This window comes from Pseudopipra pipra, chromosome 3, assembly GCF_036250125.1.
Source record: "Pseudopipra pipra isolate bDixPip1 chromosome 3, bDixPip1.hap1, whole genome shotgun sequence".
NCBI lineage: Eukaryota > Metazoa > Chordata > Aves > Passeriformes > Pipridae > Pseudopipra > Pseudopipra pipra.
Genome location: NC_087551.1, coordinates 27619818 through 27640977, shown reverse-complemented (window position 1 = coordinate 27640977; position 21160 = coordinate 27619818). Strand labels below are relative to the sequence as shown.

General features: G+C 38.3%; 1 protein-coding gene across 2 annotated transcripts in view; it reads right to left on the bottom strand.

Annotated features, from left to right (window-relative positions):
- The window catches only part of PRKCE (protein kinase C epsilon), a 287720-nt gene that overhangs the window by 28426 nt on the left and 238134 nt on the right, over window positions 1–21160 (bottom strand). For both annotated transcript variants that reach the window (XM_064648402.1, XM_064648403.1), the window contains exon 12: window positions 799–937. In XM_064648402.1, coding sequence (XP_064504472.1) covers window positions 799–937 — 139 coding nt within the window. The remainder of the gene's footprint in view (window positions 1–798; window positions 938–21160) is intronic.

The window sequence follows — 21160 nt, the reverse complement described above, 5'->3', positions numbered from 1 at the left end:
TACACTAAATCAGCACACTGAATTTTCAATGGAAAGATGCACAGTTTGCTAACTAAACTGAGCAGACAAAGTCTGCCTAGCAGAGTAACTGTTCAATATTGATTTCAATATTGATTCATTTTAGGCATTTTGAAATGCATAATATTAAAATCTAGAATATGTAAAACCTGCACTATTCTCAGCTATTTCTTTTATGCAACAGATGCCTTGAAATGTTGCCAACTGATATGCAGCACCCAAAGTTTCTATCTTTCTATGCGAGTGGATACTTTATGTTTCTCCACATAATGAGAAGTACCACATACATAGTATGTTTTACTCACAGATATTTTAAAGAAAGAAAAAAATTTATATTCCCACAAAGACTTTAGGCAAAATGATACCAAACATATGATTTCTTCCCTATGAACATGCCCTTCTAAGTCTCATTAAAAAATAAAAACATTTTTATAACTATTAAAGACTGCTGAAGTAGCAATACTCAGTTTCATATAGCACCTTAAAGGCTTCTACAAATCATCACAATGATGCTAAGTTAGAAATGAGCGAATGGAGAAGAACACTTAATTTCAGAAAAACAAGTAATAGAAACCCCATGCTTGGTCACTCCTCTCATCGTGGAATTCTTGTTAGCAGTAGAGTAACCAATTTCCGCCAGATTACCCAGGTGAAACTGCAGCAGAATCTAGTCTGCATCTTCTATTGTTTTCACTTACATGTAAAGAGTGTCTAAAATTACACATGTAACAGTCTGATGAATGATAATATCTGTACTCTTAGTGCAGTGCAAAAAAATACCTCTGGAGCTATATAGTCAGGCGTGCCACAAAAGGTTGTGGTGGTCACTCCATTCAGAATCCCTTCTTTGCACATCCCAAAGTCAGCCAGTTTACAGTGGCCTTCTGCATCCAGAAGAATATTGTCCAGTTTCAGGTCCCTGAAATATAAAGGCCTCAAATTAAATCAACTCTCAAATTTTGGTCACGTGCTCTTGAATTTCATAATAAACTACAGAATATGATAAATAAATGGTTTCACAAACACCACTGAGAAACTGTCCTTCACATATGTGCAGGAAAAGTCGCCACCAGTCAATAAATAGACCTACTTAAAGGCAATAAAATAAAGAAGCAGGCAATTACAAGCATTTTGCAAGACCAGTCCTTTACTCTCTTTAGCTGCATGAAAGCACAGGTGTATCCAAGACAGCATCAGAAACGTTTGGAAAATATCTCAGTTTCTTGTTTGCTACAAATCTAACATTCTGCCAATGTGAAATAGGCCAATAATGTCTAATGAAGGCATTCTTTATTTTTTCACAAAGCACAGATCACCAATTTATCCATACTCTATCATATGGGTTGAATTAATAGGTACTTTCAAACTCGTATTATTTTAATTGGATTCTTAATGTATACTAGGAATTCAAAGTTCAGATTGCAATGACAGGATGAAAAACAACATTCCCATCTTTGAGAGCATTATTTTCTGCAGTTTAAACCTGCTCAAAAATAATCTCAGAGGAATATTTTGCATTCATTGTTAAACAACACAGCAGCTGTTTCTGATCACTTGTTGTAAAAATGTCTTTTGTCAAAACCAGACAATTCTTCAGTTATTAAATTGGGTAAGGTCAAAAAAAGGTTGAGAAAAGGATATCCACCTTTCCTGTCTTGCCCTCTACACATTTTCCAAATATACCATTGATGGTTATTGAATGTTCCAACACAATGGATGATAAGTACCATCTAATTTACCTGTGATTCGCCTTAAATTAAACTACACAAGTTTAAAGATTCTGGAAAGTCAGTGCATAAAAGAACTCTCACTTGCATGAAAAAAACCCCCACAATTAAAAATTATCCATCATATAGAAATAATAAAGCGAACATAAAGCAAATGCAAAAAATCCCACTTATATTGCATGGACCACTTTCTTTTTATATTTCTGTCTAGGCTTTTAGGTACCTCTGCTCTGTATTAAAAATACATAGTAATAAATGAGGGCATTGTATGTATGAATGAATAAAGAGGTGAGAATCAAAAGCAGAACACACATCTTTAGGAGACTTTATAGATGCTTTCAGATCAGAATTGTTTTTCCTAGAATAATTACAGCAATTTCCATAGATGGAATTGATAAAAAAAGTGTGTGTGTATAGGCAAGTTCTAAATCAGATAAGAGGAATAAAATCCCACGCCAGACTCTGTAAACACATTTTACCCCAAAAGCTTATGAAAAGATATAAGGAGGTTTTTTTGGCAAAAATCCTTTACACCAAAAAATTTGAGTGAGGGATGAGAAGTTTTCACTTTACTTTGAGGATTTCTTTCAGAGAAATATCTCTTATCAGACTCCAGACTTTAGAACCACAGGCACCACAACACGGTGGAAGCATTCAACTACATTAAATTATTAAACAGTCCTTCCAGGGCTGCATTATGTTAAGAGTTTTGTAGACATGTCCAAGGCTACAGTATGTTGGGATTTCCCCAGAAATGTTCTTTTCTCCCTCTCACTCCAATTTCAGTATGTGGATTTTCTTTTTTTCTTCTTTCTTTTTTTTTTTCTTTTGACACTTGTTAAACGCTTTTGAATGTGCTGGTCCACATATTTGTTAAGCAGGTACACAGGCCATCATACAACTCAGATATTTCTGGGACACAGTGGACTTGCTGCTCAAGGTCTGCATAGTCATTGCACAGCTGTGCAGTAAATCAGACACTTGGAAGCACTGGATGACTTACTGTGTGTGTAGAGATAGGCTGTGCTGTGTACATGTTACCAAGTGGTTTGTGTGTGTAAAAGAAGTCTAACACGGCACAACAAAGTCATATTTACCTCAGTAACAGTGAAAACACTGTCTCCTACATAAGCTAGCTTTGTCAGAATGGTTTATGCAGCTGAAGTATATACTGGTTGTAGAAATGTTTGTTGCAACCAGTATGCCCCACATTACACTCTTCTAAGTCCAGATCAGTTACCCTGCCCTTGTAGGTCCTCAGCTGGTCACCCCTGTAAGGCCCCTTGGAGCAGGCTACATATTTTATCATTCCTTAAGGTCATCCACTTCAGGAGTTCCTAAACAATCCAACATCCAGCTGGCTACAACATAATCCTCAGCATACAACAATTTAACTCCTCATAAAAATCACTTCTTCCTACCTCTGGAAAGTGATTTGCAAGAATTGTCCAACATAATGCCAGAGCAAACAGATATCAACATCTCTGTGCCCTGAAAGAAGTCAAATAAACAAAATAAAGCTCCCTGTACCAATAATCATGTGCCTTCCCCAAACTGCTCTTTCAGTAAATTCCAAGTGTCACAATCAAAAGACCTGCATTAGGACAGGGCTATAGCATCATCAAATAGAATGTGATCAAGTACAAGAGGATCAAGTACAAGAGGATCCTACTTCAACTTGCAGCTTGAAGTAGGAAATAAGCTTGTAGCTGCAGCTTTTAACCTTCCAAATGCAGAGTTATCTTGGATATTCCTAAACTAAGGAAGAATACAAGCTGTATTTCAAAAAGTCAAGATGTTCAGATAAAGAAATCAAAGTATTATTATAATTGATGGAATCTTGGAATGACTTTCAGCCCCCATCATGTCAGACTGTTAGAAAGAAGGTCATAATACCTATAATTATGATGGGAACTGATGAAATTTGAGAGGTTGCTCAGAAAAATGGATCCACCTTTATTTGTAGTATTAAGTGTTTATCAAAAGACTCTTAAATGTCATCTTAGCTCTGATCACAGGACTTCCCAGTGCAGGCAGGTGACACACTGGTGCTGTTAGAACCTCAGATCATTTAAGTTTCATTTAATGCCACCCATATGCTAGCCATGGAGTTGACTGGAGATACAGTTGGTAACTCAAGGAACTCCTAAGCTAAGAGAAATGTCAACAGTAATTAAAGCACTAACAGTAAGCCACCACATAATGAATAAGGCCAAGATACTTACCATTGTCTTTATTTCCTTAAGGATTTGTATAAGACACAGAAATTAGCAATAAAAATTTAACTTGACAGTGGCAAAACAGAATAAACAAACTAAGCCAAGCAAAAACCAGGAAGAGTCTAATTATTAAATTCTGACTACCTGTAAAGACTGACAATGAAATTTTAAGCCTATCTGTAAAAGCACAAGTCAATTTAACTTTTTTTACCATTTACCAAACTATAATCTTACTTGACAGAAGAAAAACATCTCCTTCATCAAGCCAAAACAGTGCAGTGAAGCCTATAAGCCTCTTCAAAACTCTATTGAAGGCACTGAGGACATCAGCTTAATTACTCACGCAATAATGAAATTTAATACCAGTAGATTTCTGTTATCACAAAGTGCACCATAGTTTCAAAAGAAATTTGGAAGAGGCTAAAACAACAGCAGTATGACTCCCATCAATGTACATATGGGAGGTTAAAAGGTAATCTGGGAATCTGCCAAAGTGCCAAATTCATAGCTAGCCCATAGCTTGCACTGAAAATCATTCTGTCAATTTAGAGTTGCCAGATCAAAAAAATAAACCAGAAAAAAACCTTCCAAACCCAAGAAACTCCACCAAATCCCCCTAATTATGCAACTCGAGAAAAAGAAGTCTTACTTAACTAAATAAATACAAGAGAGTAGGAATAGACAATGTGCTTTGTACACCTCAGAGGGAAAAAAAGCCCAACCAAAACAGACAGAGATGAGGCAACAAATGAAAAAGTAACAGAAGAAGAGTTGTCAGGGAAGCCTGTCTTTCCAGAGCAGTAGTTTCACTGAAAAAAACCCAAAACTTGAACTTGTAGTTTAAGACCCATATTTCCCCAGAACTGTTCTAAGAAACAGCCAGCTCTCCTACTTCTCAAAAAGTAAACAGCCATCAATCTCTGGAATGTAAAGTAATTGTCTGTACAGAATGTTCCATTCTGATCCATTCTGTCTTTTATTTGTTTCCCGTTTTTAGTGCTGGTTGTCTACCCCTGAATCAGAGCATACCAAATAATACAGTGTCAGATAGCCCAGTGACAAAGGTCTATTAAATTCTTCTTTTTCCTCATTTTGCATTCTCTTTGTTGGAACTAAGAACATCATCTCTGTTTGACAAAATGAGTTCCTACAACCTGAGTAATTACTTGTATGCAACTGCAAACAACCTAACCAGTTAAGCTAGGAAAATGCCCAGATTGCTTGAAAACAGCAATGATACATTAAGCTGTTCCTCTCCTTTGTTTTTTTGCCAAGATACTTTGTAGAGTCAGTTCAGTTGAGCAGTCATTGTGTGAAATGTTGTGGGTTGGGTTTTTTTTTCTTCTTTCTTTCTTTTTTCTTTCATTCTCAGAAATCTTTAAACAGAAATTTAAGCCTTGGTTTCTATTTCTGGATACCTGCCAGCATCACAATCACCTCAGAAGCTGGAATGATTGGCAGGATCTCAACAAAGAACGAGGATTATTACAGTTAGGTTTGTGCAAGTTGGAACAGAAGAGCAGGCTGACTACAGGTAACCTGTGAGAAAACTTCCGTAACGCTCATTCCTTGCTCCACACGCAAGTGCCATGAGACACTGACTGCCCTGGCTGCCTACAAAGGCTCAGTGGAAGAGTATTTCACAGGACTGGGTTCTGAAAGTCTGAATCCCAACAGTAGCCAGTGAGATAAGCAACTTGCGTGCACGGCCCTATGTATCACACATTCATTTAGATAACACAAAATTTTCTTGTTGGAATTAAGGCAATTAAACAGTAAAGATGGATTTTGACCAGCAAAATCAGAAAGTCTGCCAAACATTTATAACGGTAGCCTTTGAGCATGGTAAACATCAGTGACTACACAAATACATATTTGAAGAACAAGATCAAGTAGCTAAGAAACTTGATCACAAGCTGGTAAACAACCACTTTACAATGTATCTGCTTCTATTCTAACTATTAAATGAGCAACCAAACTAGAAAGCATATACATTTCACAGAATGAAACATAATAGTTATTATCTACAAATAAGAACACTGGAAGCAAGAATATTTATTTAGAGGGTGAAATATTGTACCTTACCAAACATCTATAGAAACATCAATGGGGAAAGATCTGAAAGCAACACAAGTCTAAAGCATATAACTACTGAACAACCATTTTTTTGGTGACTTTCAACTGCAATAAACCCTTTCAATAGTGTATTTGAAATCATTGCCATTGTTCCCCTGCATGGGAAAGTCACATCCTCTCGGCACTGCAGGCTTTAAATAGACAAGCTGTTCACAGAAGAAACTACAGAAGGTAAAAGGGAAACTTCCTCCAACAAACTGGAAAATCATCTGAATCATTCTGTAGTTACTAGAGTGACTGAAATACACAACTGAAGGTAATATCCTCATTCAATCAATTAGTAATTTCAACAAGAAGAATTTTTTGTCTATTTCATTAAGGTAAGACTTCCACATTCCTGGAATTACTTTCTCACTCACTCAGTGGTATCCAAATTGCTTTTGAGACAGATGCTCATCTGCAACATCAGGTTTCTCACGTACCTAGCACAAATTTACTCTTCACTATAATTTTAGTTAATGTGGCATTTTCAACATAAATTCCAATCACAAGCAGTAAATACTACAGTACATGGATCACTTGTACCCCACTATCTGAAATGGTATTTTCTGGAAAACTAATAAATTCACCAAAATCTTTGTCTCGTTTCTTCAAACGCATTCATGTCCTCAAAATATTGATAACTAAAGTTCTACATGGAACTAGTCAGAAAACAAAAAGAAAAGTTAACAGTTTTACTGTTCTGATGTTAGCTCCTTCAGTGATTAGCTCTCACCAACTCAACCTCAGTTTCCATACATAAACAGAATGATATATTAGGACCGTACTTCACCAGAGGATTCTTTTGTTGCTCTAAGTATTTTAGTCACAACCCATCAAGAAGACTTTTCCCCCCTGCAACAGATCAGAGATAAATGGTAAAATTCAAACCATACCCACTAAGCAAACTAATAATAATATTTTTTTTTCCTTTTGAAAAGCTGTGTGGGAAGGAAGGAGCTCGTACTTTCTAATGTTACAGAGCATAAACATGCAATAATCACAGCATCGTTGGATATCAGGTTCTACCAGTGACCTCCCTTATCTGTGGAGTAAGAAATAGGACTGTTCATGCTTATGAGTGGATTCATGACAGCAGAGCAGTTTTTGTTAACAGGGAGGCAGTAGGGGGATACCTGAGTGAGATAACAGTGAGAAAAAAATGGTTCTGCTGCTTTTGTTGTTGTAGGATATCTCAGCTTTGCCTGTGATTATCTGAAAATCTTGGGATTTTTTTGCTTTGTTTTTATGTTGACCCATTAAGTAATTACTGGATTTATGATACACATTTTTGTCACTGTTACATTACTTGATATTATCAAAGAATAAAGGCAATAGCTAACAAAACCACTGTAGCAGAGCCATACTCAGCAATATACAGAAAAATCTGCTGTTCAGATTTGAAAACTGCTACTTTTCAGCAGTGCCAAGTTTGCAATAAAGTGAATCCACCTTATACTGATGCGTATCAGCATGTATAATGACTAACTGCAGATGAATGAATTAAGCTCACGGACTTAGTTTCAAATAAAGCCAGAGATCCTATAATTAATTTTTATCGAAACAAACAGGGAAAGTTCAAATAGCAGGCTGAACATACATGGGACATGTTGACTTTGAATGTGACCATAGTGACACTCTCTTGTCAGGCATATTTACTTTTAAAAACACATACATTTACTGTACTTACATAACACAACATCCATCACCCTGCCACTTGCACAAATAACTTGTGGACTAAGGGGTTGGCAGAGACGGGAAAAGGGATGTAGCAAAAGGCAGTTTGCTATCTACCCACCAAAGACATCAGAGAGAGATAAACACATGATTGTTGTCTATGTCTCTGTAAGCCCTCATTGTTACAAGGCAAAACTATGGCTTGCACCATGTATAACATCACATGCTTCAGAAGTGTCTAACACTGAGAAATCTTTTAGGTCAGCAAGGTCCCAAAATGGAAAAGAAGGCCGTATGCATTACGTGGCCCTAACGGTTCACTGATGTCTTAATTACATATTGAACAAAGGTTTAATATTCATTTCCAGCAGCTTAAGGAAATCAATGACTTTTCTGGTAGCAGAAAAACATTTTCTATAAAATAATTTCTTTATATGGCATTTTAATGGCTTTGACCATAACTTTATTACAATTGTCGGTAGCAGCTTTGGACATTGCTGTGCCTGATCTGCTTATCTTACTATGCTGAGTTTCCTTTAAATAATGTGCAGACAAATAAATATATTGTACTTAACAGCTTTCCTTTGTATGGCTTTTCCTTTTTTATTATTTTCACATTTTTATTTGTGAACGTAAGTGAAATATGTACAAGTTCAAATATGCATTATGTAAAACATTCTCTAAAACTGGCTAAGCACAGAAGGGAGCGGTCTCTATTTCTTTTTCAAGAGAAGGTTGCCTTATTCATTCACATCATGTTGCTTTATAAACCTCATCCTTCATGACTGCTACCTGGGAATGCAACAATTTTTGCATGGCCCTGAGACAGCAATGGGATGTAGAGCTACAGTGCTGCCTCTTGACTTAGCCTACTGCCAAAGTCCTCATCTAGACAAGTCTTTTTTAGGATCCCAGTGGCAACTCTCCCTTCCCATGATCCACAGGCCTGGAATTTTTGTACCAAATAAGAACTGTCATGAATGGAACTGGCTTCATATTAGGCCTGTTGGACAGGACAAACAATCTGCTTCAAAAACTTGCACTTAAACTAGATAGCAAATGATTTTCTCATTTTGTAAGGTAAGGCTTCTTGAGATTTTACAAACCATTTGTGTTTTACTCTGGATGAAAACACAAATTACTCAAAGCTTTTTGTGAAAGCAATGTGTAAACAGCCCCCAGCCTGGTGCTCCAACCAGGGACTGGCTCTGCACAGGGGCAGAGCTGTCTGTGGGTCCTGTTCCCCCACCACTCTGCTGAGCATCCTGACATTAAGGCTATCAGCAGTTTGCTCAGGGATTTTCTTCCTTCTTTCTCACTGTCTCCACATTGGGTAAAACCACCATTTTCTAACTTTTTTCTTGAAAACTTTAGCTGAAAAATTCTTAACTGGCTCTGCATATTCAGGCTGAGAAGGATGGGTGAAATCTGTACAACGACATGATATTTACTGTTTCAGCCTCTGCTACAAAGCCCATGTGTTAGTCTTTGCTAAATGTGTAATGTGACAAAACTTGTCCTCATTGACACCTCGGTGATCCCACTGGAGACAACAGAGGTCCCCAGGCTTAGCCAAGGACTGACTCAAACTGTGGTATTCTACTGTGTGAGGTTCAATGCTTCATGCTCTTATTTTTGTATCTCAAATAACATAAAAATAAGATTGTGTATTATAACAATAGGTTAGGTGGAGCGCAAACTGAAAGTGCCTACTATGTATGTCTATAATCCTTTTAAAGAAAACAATACTTAATTGTTATTTGATAAAACCACTTGATGAAAGACAGCGAAAGGATGGCACGAAGCTAGAAAAGCTTGTCAGATCAAGTTTTGAAAACTCAATTCTGATAAAATGTTAGCAGAACCTTAGAAAACAAATTTATCAGTAGACACATTAACTAAGTTTGGATCTGTTCAAAAGTTTTCCTTTGGAAACCAAAACCAGTGTTGGTTTGCTTTTTTTTTCTCAGTGACTTTAGTAGGTGGGATGACAAAATCACTACCATTTGAACAACAATGGAATACAAATTATGTGAACAGAACGAAAAGAGCACTTGTGTTTCAGGCATACAGTTTCTGTGCTTAGCCAAAAAGACTGAAATTCTCCTCCTTCCAACTTTTGAGTGAAGCTTTCTTATGTAGAAAAACACAGAGCCAAAAAATGCATGCCTGCCTAGGTAGCACCTGGCATTTCTGTAGCAGTTCTCATTCACCTGTCTCAGCAATGAAGCCTTGTAATTCTTAATAACCAACAACAAGGACCTATTCCTGCCTTGTACAGATAACAGGAAAGACAGAATAAAAAGATATAATGTAATCCACCACAATTCCATCAATTTTTGAAATTTACCTTACACATCAAAGTAATTAGAGCTCTGAAACATTTTGTTCTGGTTTTAATTTTCTTTCCTGTATTTTCCAGGATTCTGATCAGATTTATCCCACCAGACATTATAGTTTAATTGAGGTATCATGGTTTGCCCCAGACTCCCCCATGGCCATCTCCACAGATACATTCAAGCAGATGATTCACAGAACATGTGGGCTGCATAGCTCCCTAAAGCAGCCCATCCTTCTCCACTGATTGTAAATATACTCCAGGAGAAGCAGGATCCTGATGTGGAAGCTTCAGTTGCATTTCTAAAGTTAGGTGAGATGAATCTCAGCCTTTGTGTATATTTACTATAAGCTGCTTCCCAGCTTCCTGTATTCCAGCTAGAGATTTCATTCAAATTAGTTGTAGAAGTTCCATTTTGGAGGAGAAAGTCAAACAAAGGCAGACTTTATTTGTCTGCATTTATCAGTCTTCTTACTCATGGTGGAATTGCCACACAGACACACAATTTGCTAGGCTTTCACGTTATGCACTCTAATAATTCTTAATTTTTCTCACTTAGGTCACGAGGCACTCTCCGGTGCAAAAACTCCCTACATATCTATCAAAAAGCCAGATATTTAATTGTTCTACTTTGACACACCAAATAAAGGGCTCCAAAGCATTATTATTCTACATTGTTTCAGGCACATAGAATTACTATTCTGAAAAAAAAAATAAAAACAACAGAAGAAAAGCTGCTACTGTAATCAGTCATGATTGAAGGCATTTCCTGTATTTTGCTATCAAACTGGTTGTTTTTTCCATTACATACCAAGTGAACTTCAGTAAGGTCAAGACACCAGAGAAAAACAGGATCAGAATATCTTTAATCAACTAAAGTTGAGTATTTTAGTCTCTTTCTTTCAGTTGTCTAGCCCTGGATCTTATCCCACATCTCCAAATTTCTTCCTTAAATCACAGATACATAAACCAGGTCAGTTTGAAATTATGACTTAGACAGTTGTTTTCAATGGCATTTAACTTGTTAGCCTTACACTTCCCCTACCCTAAAGGTCAATCAACCTCACGCTGCGTAACAAGACCAATATTATTTTAATATGATATAAGTCCAACAAGGGAGATGGGTTTTCATTCACAATCACAATACTGAACAAAACAACTTCCCTTGCTGGAAGTCTATAATTTCCACCATGCTGTCTATTTAAATCAAGTGTAAGTTCTGAAATTACTATTAAATGAAAGTCAAAGCTGCAATAGCATAGGTGAATTTGATCTAATCCTGTACATTGTCATCCTGATGTCAGACTAAATGCAGATTATTTTAAGGTATATAGCCTCCCTGTCCTGTGCTCTGACCCTATTCTTTTTGTAGGGAAAAAGTCTTTTTCTTCCAGGAATGTCAGATGACATTTTACTTGTTAATGTAACACAAATGTCAACACCTCCCTCGGAAATGACCAGTTCCAAGCATATTGTTGACTCACTGAAGAAGGGAAAAACAGATCGTGTTAAACTCAGTGATTCTACAGAGAAAGCTTTTGAGATGTCTGATGTTTCTACCCATGTGGAACTAGCAAGGAAGGAGACTTCAATATGGATGGTAGGTTGCAACAAGAGCCTAGACCTTTCTCCTGGAGAAAAGGAGCCAAAGAGGAGCACAGGTTGATGATCTGTTGTGTCAGGTGGTCGAGTGACAGGAAACAGTTAAAAGGTTGTGCAGTATTAGAGGGGACGGAGGTAGACAGGTGGTTTTAGAACCATTTTCCTATGGTGGACACCACAGAGAATGAGGCACCTTGGACACTGGTGACTCCCAAAAGCAGGACTTCGCTTAATGCCCCACTCTCCAGCATTCCAACCAAAAACACACATGAAGTTTTAAGAGCTGTAGACACCCGTGAGCCAAGAAGAAACTGTACCAGCAGCACACAGTGTATACTGTGGAAACAAATGACGAGTCCTCCTATCAGCTGACTTTGTTAAGGGGCACTGAGGTGCTCATCTGGCAGCCTGTCAGCAAGCCACAAGAGATATGCTGCCTTCCAGGAGCTAAGGTTTGGGATGTTGCTGAGAGGGTGCCACAACTTGTCAAGAACACAGAATACTCTCCCATTGCAGAAATAGGAATGCAGGCAGAAATGATACCACAAGCCAGAACCTGGGTCAGAATCAGGGAAGACTACAGAACCTTGAGAGTGCAAGTGAAAATATTAGTGTACCAGTTATCTTTCTTTCTGCCTTACCACTCAGAGGAAAGGATGCAGCCAGAAATAGATGTATAATGCAAATCAACTTCTGGCTTCATGGCTGGTGTATTTGTGAGGGTGTTGGCTTTTATGATATGGGGACATTCTTCAATGATTCTAGCCTGTTAGAGAGGCATGGGACCCACCTGTCTAGAAAGGCAAGGGAATCTTTGGCAGCAGGCTGACCACCCTGGTGAGATGGGCTTTAAACTGAAGGACTTAGCAGGTGGGGTCCAAACTGGAAATGTTCATGCCATTGCAACCAAATGGGGAATAAGCCAGGCCAACCAAAGCAGAGACAAATATTTCTTTGCTGCCTTCCAAGACAAGAAACAAAAGATCAGTCATCTCAAGTGTATATATACCAATGCACACGTCCTGGGGAACAGAAGGTTGTCTCCAAGGGGGATCATACAGTAGGCATTTGCTACTGACCTCCAAATCAAGACGATAAGGCCAACAAAGTAATATTTGGGTCACTTAAAGCAAGCTTTGGGTCAAGAGAACCCAGCTTTTATGGATCACTTCAACTATCCAGATATTTGCTGGAAAAACAGTACAGCAGCTCACAGGTCATCCATCAAGTTCCTGGAATGCGTACAGAACTGCTTCCTCACACAAATGTTAGAAGTGCCAACCAGGAATGCTGGACTTGCTACTCACAAACCAAGAAAACCTGCTTTGTAATATCTTGGTCAGTGATAGCCTTGCCTTCAGTGACCATCATATTGTTGGAGTTTGGGATCTGGCTGAGCACGCTGAGGGTTACTACTGAGACAAAGATCTTAGAGTGCAGAAGAGCAAACTTCAGCTTGCTCAGAGCTCAGTTAGGAGGGATTGTGTGGGAAGCTTCCATGGAGGATAAAAGAGCTGGAGTGTTTCAATAATGTTTTCCTGGAAAGACAAAACCAGTTCATCCCCTTTAACGGCAAGGGAAGTAGGCAGAGCAAGAAACTCCCTTGGCTTGACTGCAAGCTTCTGAGTCTGCTCGAAAACCAAAAGAGAAGTGTACCAGAGTTGGAAAAGCAGATGAATATCCATTGAGAAATACAAGGGCATTGCAAGGTTGTGCAGAGATGGAGTTAGAAAAGCAAAAGCTCAGCTTGAACTGAAACTGGACAGAGATGTCAAAAACCACAAGAAAGGGTTCTTCAGGTACCTAAACAACAAGCAGAAATAGAAGGTAAAAACTGTCCCACTGTTAAACAGGAGAGGTCAATTAGTCACCAACAATGCTGAAAAGGCAGACGTTCTCAACATTTTCTTCACCTCTGTCTTCACCAGCACTGTTGGGCCTCTGGTCTTGGGAACAAGAATCCATGTTCATGCAAACACAATCCACCCTCAGTGAAGGAGGAGCTGGTGTGCAAACTATTACAGGAGCTTGACCCCTACAAACCACTGGGCCCTGATAATATCCACCCAAGGGTGTTAAGGGAGCTGGCTGACATAGTTGCAAGGCTGTTCTCCATAATCTTTGAGACGTTGTGGAGATCCCAAAAGACTGGAAGAAGTCTAATGTCAACACCATCTACAAAAAGGGCTAAAAGGAGGATCCAGGAAATTACGGGCTCATCAGTCTTACTTCAGGTCCTGGGAAAGTTATGGAACGAATCCCCCTGGAGGCTATCACAAGTCAGATAAAGCACATGATTGGGAAAAGCCATAATGGATTAACTAAAGGCAAACTGTGTGTGACAAACCTGACTGCCTTCTATGACAAAGTAATCTGCTCAGTTGATGTGGAGTGAGTGATGGACACAGTCTACCTGCATTTCTCCAAGGCTTTGAATACAGTTTCCCACAGTTTCCTTCCAGAGAAACTGATGCGTTACAGTCCAAACAAGTTGTTCGTGTGGCCAGCGAGGAAATGGTTGACAGGATGAACCCAGAGGGGGGTGGTAAACAGTTCCTTCTGGAACCGGCAACTAATGACAAGTGGAGTCCTCAGGGATCAATATTCGTCTCAATGCTGTTTAATATCTTCATAAGTGATCTGCATGATGGAATCAAGTGTGCCCTGACAAACTTTGATGATGAGACCAAACTGAGTGGGCAAGTGGACACACCGGAAAAGAGAACCATTCTGAATGAAACCTGGGTAGGCTAGAACATTACAAAGTTCAATAAAGACAAGTGTAAGGTCTTGCATGCAGGAAAACATTATCCAGGAGTGGAGCACAGCCTGGTATCTACCCAGCTGGGGAGCAGCTCTGTGGAAAGGGCTCTGGAGGTCGTGGTGGACAACATTCTCAATGTGAGTGAACGGTGTGCTGCTGCAGCAAAAAAAGTCAATGGGATGCTGGGTTGCATCAACAAGGGCATCACCAAAATGATCATCAAAAGACTGAGAAGCCTATCATATGATGAAAGGCTGAGGAAACTGGGTTGCTCAGACTTCAGAAGAGAAGGCTCAAGGGAGACCTTATCACCATGTTTCAGTATTTAAAAGGTGGCTACAAAGAAACTGGATACTCACTTTCTAGGAGTCACATAAAAAAGATCAGATTTTAATGGGTAACTCCTGGAGAGAGTCCAATTAGAGACAAGAGGAAAGATTTTCACAATGAGAATAATCAGCCATTGAAATAATCTCCCCAGGGAAGTGGTGGATTCCCCAACCTTGGACACTTTTAAGATTCAGCTGGATAGGGTGCTGGGCCATCGTCTAGACTGTGCTTTTGCCAAGAAAATTTGGACCAGATGATCCTTGAGGTCTCCTTCCAACCTGATATGTTATGATTCTATGATTCCCAGTAGCTACTAAGAAAACCTCATGCTTTGGTCCAGTTCTGTTACATAAAGTAGAAGACCAGCCTGCCTGAACACTGCAATAAGACTGAGAGCAACCTTATTATCTACCTACTGAACACAGATGCACACAATAAAGGCTATTCAGTGCTACAAAGGTTCTCTTCTTAATTCAGATGAGGTTGTTTATCAAAAGAAAACTAATGAAATCCCTGTTTCTCAAGAAAGGAACCAGATGCTTCAACATACTCCTAGATGAGAACACACAACGAAGATGGAGAGCTCTTAAAATATTACAATCTGCTAGTAAAAGGTAGCACAAATCTTGTACATCCTCAATAATGCTTATTTTGTGCTCCTATCAGGAACAAACAGAACCACTGTTAAATTCAGGGGAAAACAGAAAATGTGGCAATGCTTGGAAGCTACTTTATAACTTGAATCGATCTTCTTTTTCTTTCATTCCTTTGAGCAAACTCTATATACACACTGCAAATTTTTAAAGAAAGTATTTCAAAAAAAAAAGAAGGAAATATTTTAGTTTGGCAACTGCAACATGGCCTGTCAATAAAATGGCCAAACAGAGGTGACTGGGAGCATTTCCTGAGCAAGCCATTAATGCTCCGGCATGAGCCAACATTTCAGTGCCTTTTCTGCACTGCCATCTGCACCTATATAATGCTCAGAAAGTGTAAAGAAGAAGGACTGCTGAAGGTTTTTACATATAGTGTTTCTTTTTATAAAAGAAACAAATTTATCAGAATCCACTTCCCCGTGCTCCTAAGTGTATCCTTAGCAGGGAACAAACACAGCTCCTAGCAGTAAGCAGACTTCTGTTAAAGCTCCATGTCATGTTTCCATGGAGAAAAATACTTTATTAATCAGAAAAGAAAAATTCTGCATTGAACTTTTGTACAGAAACTGATTTTTTCCAACCTCACTGTGGTCTCAGTTTGACCTCTTGGGTCTTTTTATGGAAAGCCATTCCACAGAGTGGTGCATACACAGGATGGACTAAATAGATTACATAGCATAAATGAAATGATGCAATGTAGCAAGAATGTTGGTTCCAACAAAATGTTTGCTTATATGGAATCACTAGAAGAAAGATTTTAATAATTTCTGCTTCTATTCTGATTTCAGTAGCATAGTTCACATGTCTAAACATCTTTTTAAACAATCACGTGGTCTGAACTTGGGGAAGGGTATGTAGGCTCTTCATTTAAAACCTTTTCTAACCCTGCTGTATTTACTGGGGATGAAAACAGCAGCAGTCAAGAGCAGTTAAACAGATTTCTGCAGAAACTCTTGTAAAAACTGTGAGTCAAATCTATTTTGTCTTATAACCTTCTAAAAGCATTCTGTTACACAGATAGATTTATCTGTTTCAAAATTCTGTAGAGTTAATTTTCTCTTATGTTTGATGGAAGATCACTGCAGGGGAGGGATTCTGGCAAAATTAAGAAGAATATTATTTGTCCTTAAAGTATGAAGAAGATACCTGAAAAAATTGGAGTTGCTTGCCCTTCTATGTAATCTATACATAAAATAAACTCCTAATGCTGCTTCCAGACAGAGGTCATACAAGCTGATGGTTCCAACTCCAAATCTTGCTTTGATATGTAATTAGAAAGGGTTATATATGTTAATACAGAGAGCTATATTTTATGAGACACTCTTTTAAAATTACAATTGTGTAGCAAAATCAAATTACTTTCGCCCTCAACTTTGCCAGAAAGCTGCACAGGCATTTCTAGACAATCTTTTTATGTGCAGGAAGTTTCAGCTTCAGCATTGTTTCAAATGTAGCTGCAACAGCCTTCCTCCATCTCCTCTAGAAAACATATGCTTGGGAATGCTACTTTGGATGCAGTGCCAACATAAAATTTCATCACTTAAAATCTACTTATACAAGGCACCCCACGATTTTTAATTAATATAAATGCAATGGAAAGATGACTCACGGGTTACTCACGTGAAATAAAACATGGCATGAGTTAGGATATTTACAGTGTATTCACTTTTGCCAATATCAAGGTGAGTGCTATAGCAATTTACCTTCAGCTGTGAAGACAGAGAGACTATTGAGAGGAGCCAATAGTCCAGCCCAAATGCAAGAGAGAGACAATTCTGAATAAAAGATTTGGGAGGCTAAAATATGATTTTAATCTCTAACATTTGGTACCTTCTGGATAGTCACTGCATGTAAATAACTTCAGTAGGATTATAATGCAAACTACTGACCAACATGGGCTGTTCTTGAACAATTATTTATTCTTGAAAAATTATTTATTATTATAAAAAAAGTTATTTGGGGCCTGAGGAATTATTTTTGTAACTTCTACGTGCCCAGCCTCTTCAGAGATCTGCTAACCAGACTTTATGTTCTGACAAGATCAGAAATTATCCTATAAAACTCCCAGATAGTTATGTGGGCAAAGACTAGCAAGGAACCTAATTATACAGCTTACACATAAAGTTTAATTAAATTATAATGTTCAAGAAAGTCTCTTTGTATCCTTCTGACAGCCTTAAACTCAGCACACTGAGTACAATTTAATTCCATTGTAAAATTGCTTTGCTCGTCTGGTGTCAGAAGGAGCTTTTACTGTAAATGAGAACCATGATTTTTAAAGAAACAGTCTCTTATACACCAGATGGTGGGTCCTCTACATGCATGTCATGTCATAGTCACATTTATTACATAGTTTTATTATGTATTATCTCATTCTGAATTCCAACTAGAAATGCATGAATAAATCAGTCTCTGAGAAAGATCACCAAAACACCTTTAAAACAAAATGGGAGAGAAGTTGCAGAAGTTGTGCTATATCTCTAAGAAATATATATGATATATTCAACTCAGCATTTCCCAACCCTGAAACAAATATAGGTATTAGTTTATAGTCTCTGTAGCAAATTTATAGTATTGTGTTACAACTTGATAGTGCAGCAAACAAAATATTAAGGGGCAATATAGTATGATTCTCAACTTAGACTTTAAATGATGACATGAAGTACTTTATTAGCAATGATACAGTTCCACTCTTTGCTGCCCACTCAGCCCGTAGCATCAACCCTTACACTTTCTTTCATACTTCCATGCTACTATGCTGTAATTAGGCAAACACAACTGTGTTTGCTTTCTAAATGGATTCTATTACATAAGTTGTGTAAAAAAATAAACCCTATTTTATATGACAGAATTTTTTAATTTTAGCATGATCTCTCCTGGATTGAGTTTATACAGACAACTAGTTTGCCATAACTAAGAGTGCACATAGCTGAGCCAGGGGAGAAAAGTCTGTAGAGGTAATGAGTTATACTAAATTTGTCACCGAATTATCTCTGGCTTTATAAGCTATAGCTCACTAATATGAGTTAATGTTTTGTTGTTATTACTACACAGATAATTTCCAGGACATTATTTCAAAATTTCTGCAAACCCACTTGCTTGTGGACAGAACAACTACATAATCTGCAGATGTTTTAAAAATCATGGCGAAATCCTCTTCCTCTTAGGTCATCCACAGAAACCCAAAACTTCTGTCTTACTGCGTGTGCAAGCCCACCACTTGCTCTGATCTTGTGGAGGCTGAGAAAATATCCCCTCTTTTTTATTTTGTGGCCTTTCAAAAGTGAAAAGAGAACCAGTCTAAACCCCAGGGCTGTCCAAAGGGTTTCTCTCACCTCTGATCGAGGCATATCTCCCACAGAGTCTGTGGAAATTACCTTACAGAGGCAGAGGCAGCTTCAACAAGCTTGCAGTGGAGTGCCTTCAGCCTTGTGTATGCTGCTGAGCTGCTGTCTACTTTCCTCATGCACAATCTGAGGATCCTTTTATATGATATTTGAAGACACTCATATAAATGAGAATCAGAACATCTTTACAATACTTATGGCCCCTTTGGGCCCATTACAGATTATCAGTAAATGAACTGGCAGACTTTGGTATGCCTTTTATACCCACAGTATACAGTACTACAAACACTTGCTATCCTCTTATTGGTAGTTAAGTTTACGCAGACACATACCCAGGCAGTTTCTGAAGTGTCTATTATTTTTGTTCTACAAGTACTCCTTTGGACCTCTTTCAGATTTATTGATGTTTGGAAGCTTTTAAATATCCATTACCCACTTAATTGACCATAGCAATTTCATCTGACTCATTATTTGTGTTAGAATATATTTAGGCATTTTTTAAATGGGTGTTATTATAGACCATAGGATCTCTCTCGGGAACCCTATAATAAATCAAGTAAATACTTGGTGAAGTGTTATAATTTTTATTTGTGACTACTTAATTTTATCCTTTATATTCCATGTTTTGAACATGTGAAATTCCTCAGTTCAGGTTACTCGTGACCAAGCTTTCTTTGGTTGTTTTTTAAGGGTACTGCTTCTCTATTAGTTTCATACCAAGGTGCACCCACACTGGCTGCTACACTGGCTATCTACTGTTGAAGCCATGCCATCCTTCCCTTCCCCTGAAGGGGCAATCACATTCCCTAGGACTGGAATACCCTGTGAAGAGTACTTTAACAACTGCCATTGTTGTAACAATCTACATGAAAAAAAAATGCACACAACTGCATGTACTGTTTCCGTTTGACATACTTTGAAGAGTGATATTTTCTGTGTCTTCCATACATCAGGAGAAAGAAATTGAAGTCTGGAGGAAAAAGCATACATATGTCATTACTGGCATTATTTCTGGTCTCTCACATTTTTTCTCTCTCTCTGCTGTTTTGTAAGACTGACTACTGGAAACAAATTCTAGAAGCAGGAGGCAAGGAAGGGAAGACCCATCTGCTGTGTACATTGTGAGAAGTGCTGCTTGGGCTCCTCATAAGCCTCTCTTCTTATAAGCTGGGTGTTACCATAAGAATTTTTTTGAATCTAAAATATTATACCCCCATCATAAGTGGTCTTGGGAGGGGGGAAAAATTAAAATCGGTGTTGGGAGTAAATCATCTCTCCCTCGTGTCATCCATCTCTGGATATATAACAGTGCAGAAACCACACAAGCTCCCATCTCAGTAAAAGCTGGCCTTGGCATCACTACCATTCCTGCTCCACATCTGCCTCCTGCTTAGCCTGCTCCACATCTACCTCCTCCACATGTACTCAATGCTGCTGAGATGGTGAAGACAATGTATTTCTCCTACTGTCACTGCTCTGGACAACTGCTTGTTCAGGCTCTGTGACACACTGGCAGGTGAAGAAAGGGGCAGGCATTACTTCTGACACAGGAAGGTAAGCTAAGTGACTCATTACCACTTTGGCCTCCTTATCTCTCACCTTTCAGCTCATTTTCAGCACTGTCATGGCCACCTGAGCCATTTTGTTCCACTTTCTGATTCCCCTGGTTAGACTGCACCTTATCTGTCCAAGGTCCTTCTGATGTAATCCTACCACTATTTATTCTGGTAGCAGTAGAGACATTGATGAGTTCCCAAAAATGCTGGGGGATTTGCAGGATTACTGGCTGTTTTAGTTTGTTAGGCCTATTATTGTTTTAGTTTTCTCTGTTTTAGTTTGTTAGGCCTCTTTAATCAATCTCCCAGTGAACAATATTATTTTGGTTTTCTTTCATTTGAGTACAAGTTGTCAGCTAAACAGATCCTTTTAAAATTTTCAAAGGTTGCAGCGATAATTCAGTTATGTTAGCTTTGAGATTGGATAAATTCTCATTTTCCAGTGCTTTTTGCAATAGTAAGCAAAAGAACATATGTTTTTTAATAACAGTGCATTCTCAAATGTGATGATTTTCTCTTTTAAAGCAACAAGTTTTCTACCTGAAGAGTCAAATGAAGGTCCCAAATCATTCAGGAAGCTGCACGTATATATGAATAGTGTCACTGAATCAAAATTGGCCTTTGAGTAGTGATCTGCATGCAGGAATGTCTGTCCAGCAGCATCTAAGTGATAAGCTCTTATATAACAAGGAGGTGGATAAAAGAGGGGGTGGGAAGACAGGCAAAGAGCATAAATGCAGATCTTAAGCCAAAAGTAGCAAGGTTCTGATGAAAAAACAGAAGAAATTGTATGTCTTCACTGAAATGAATC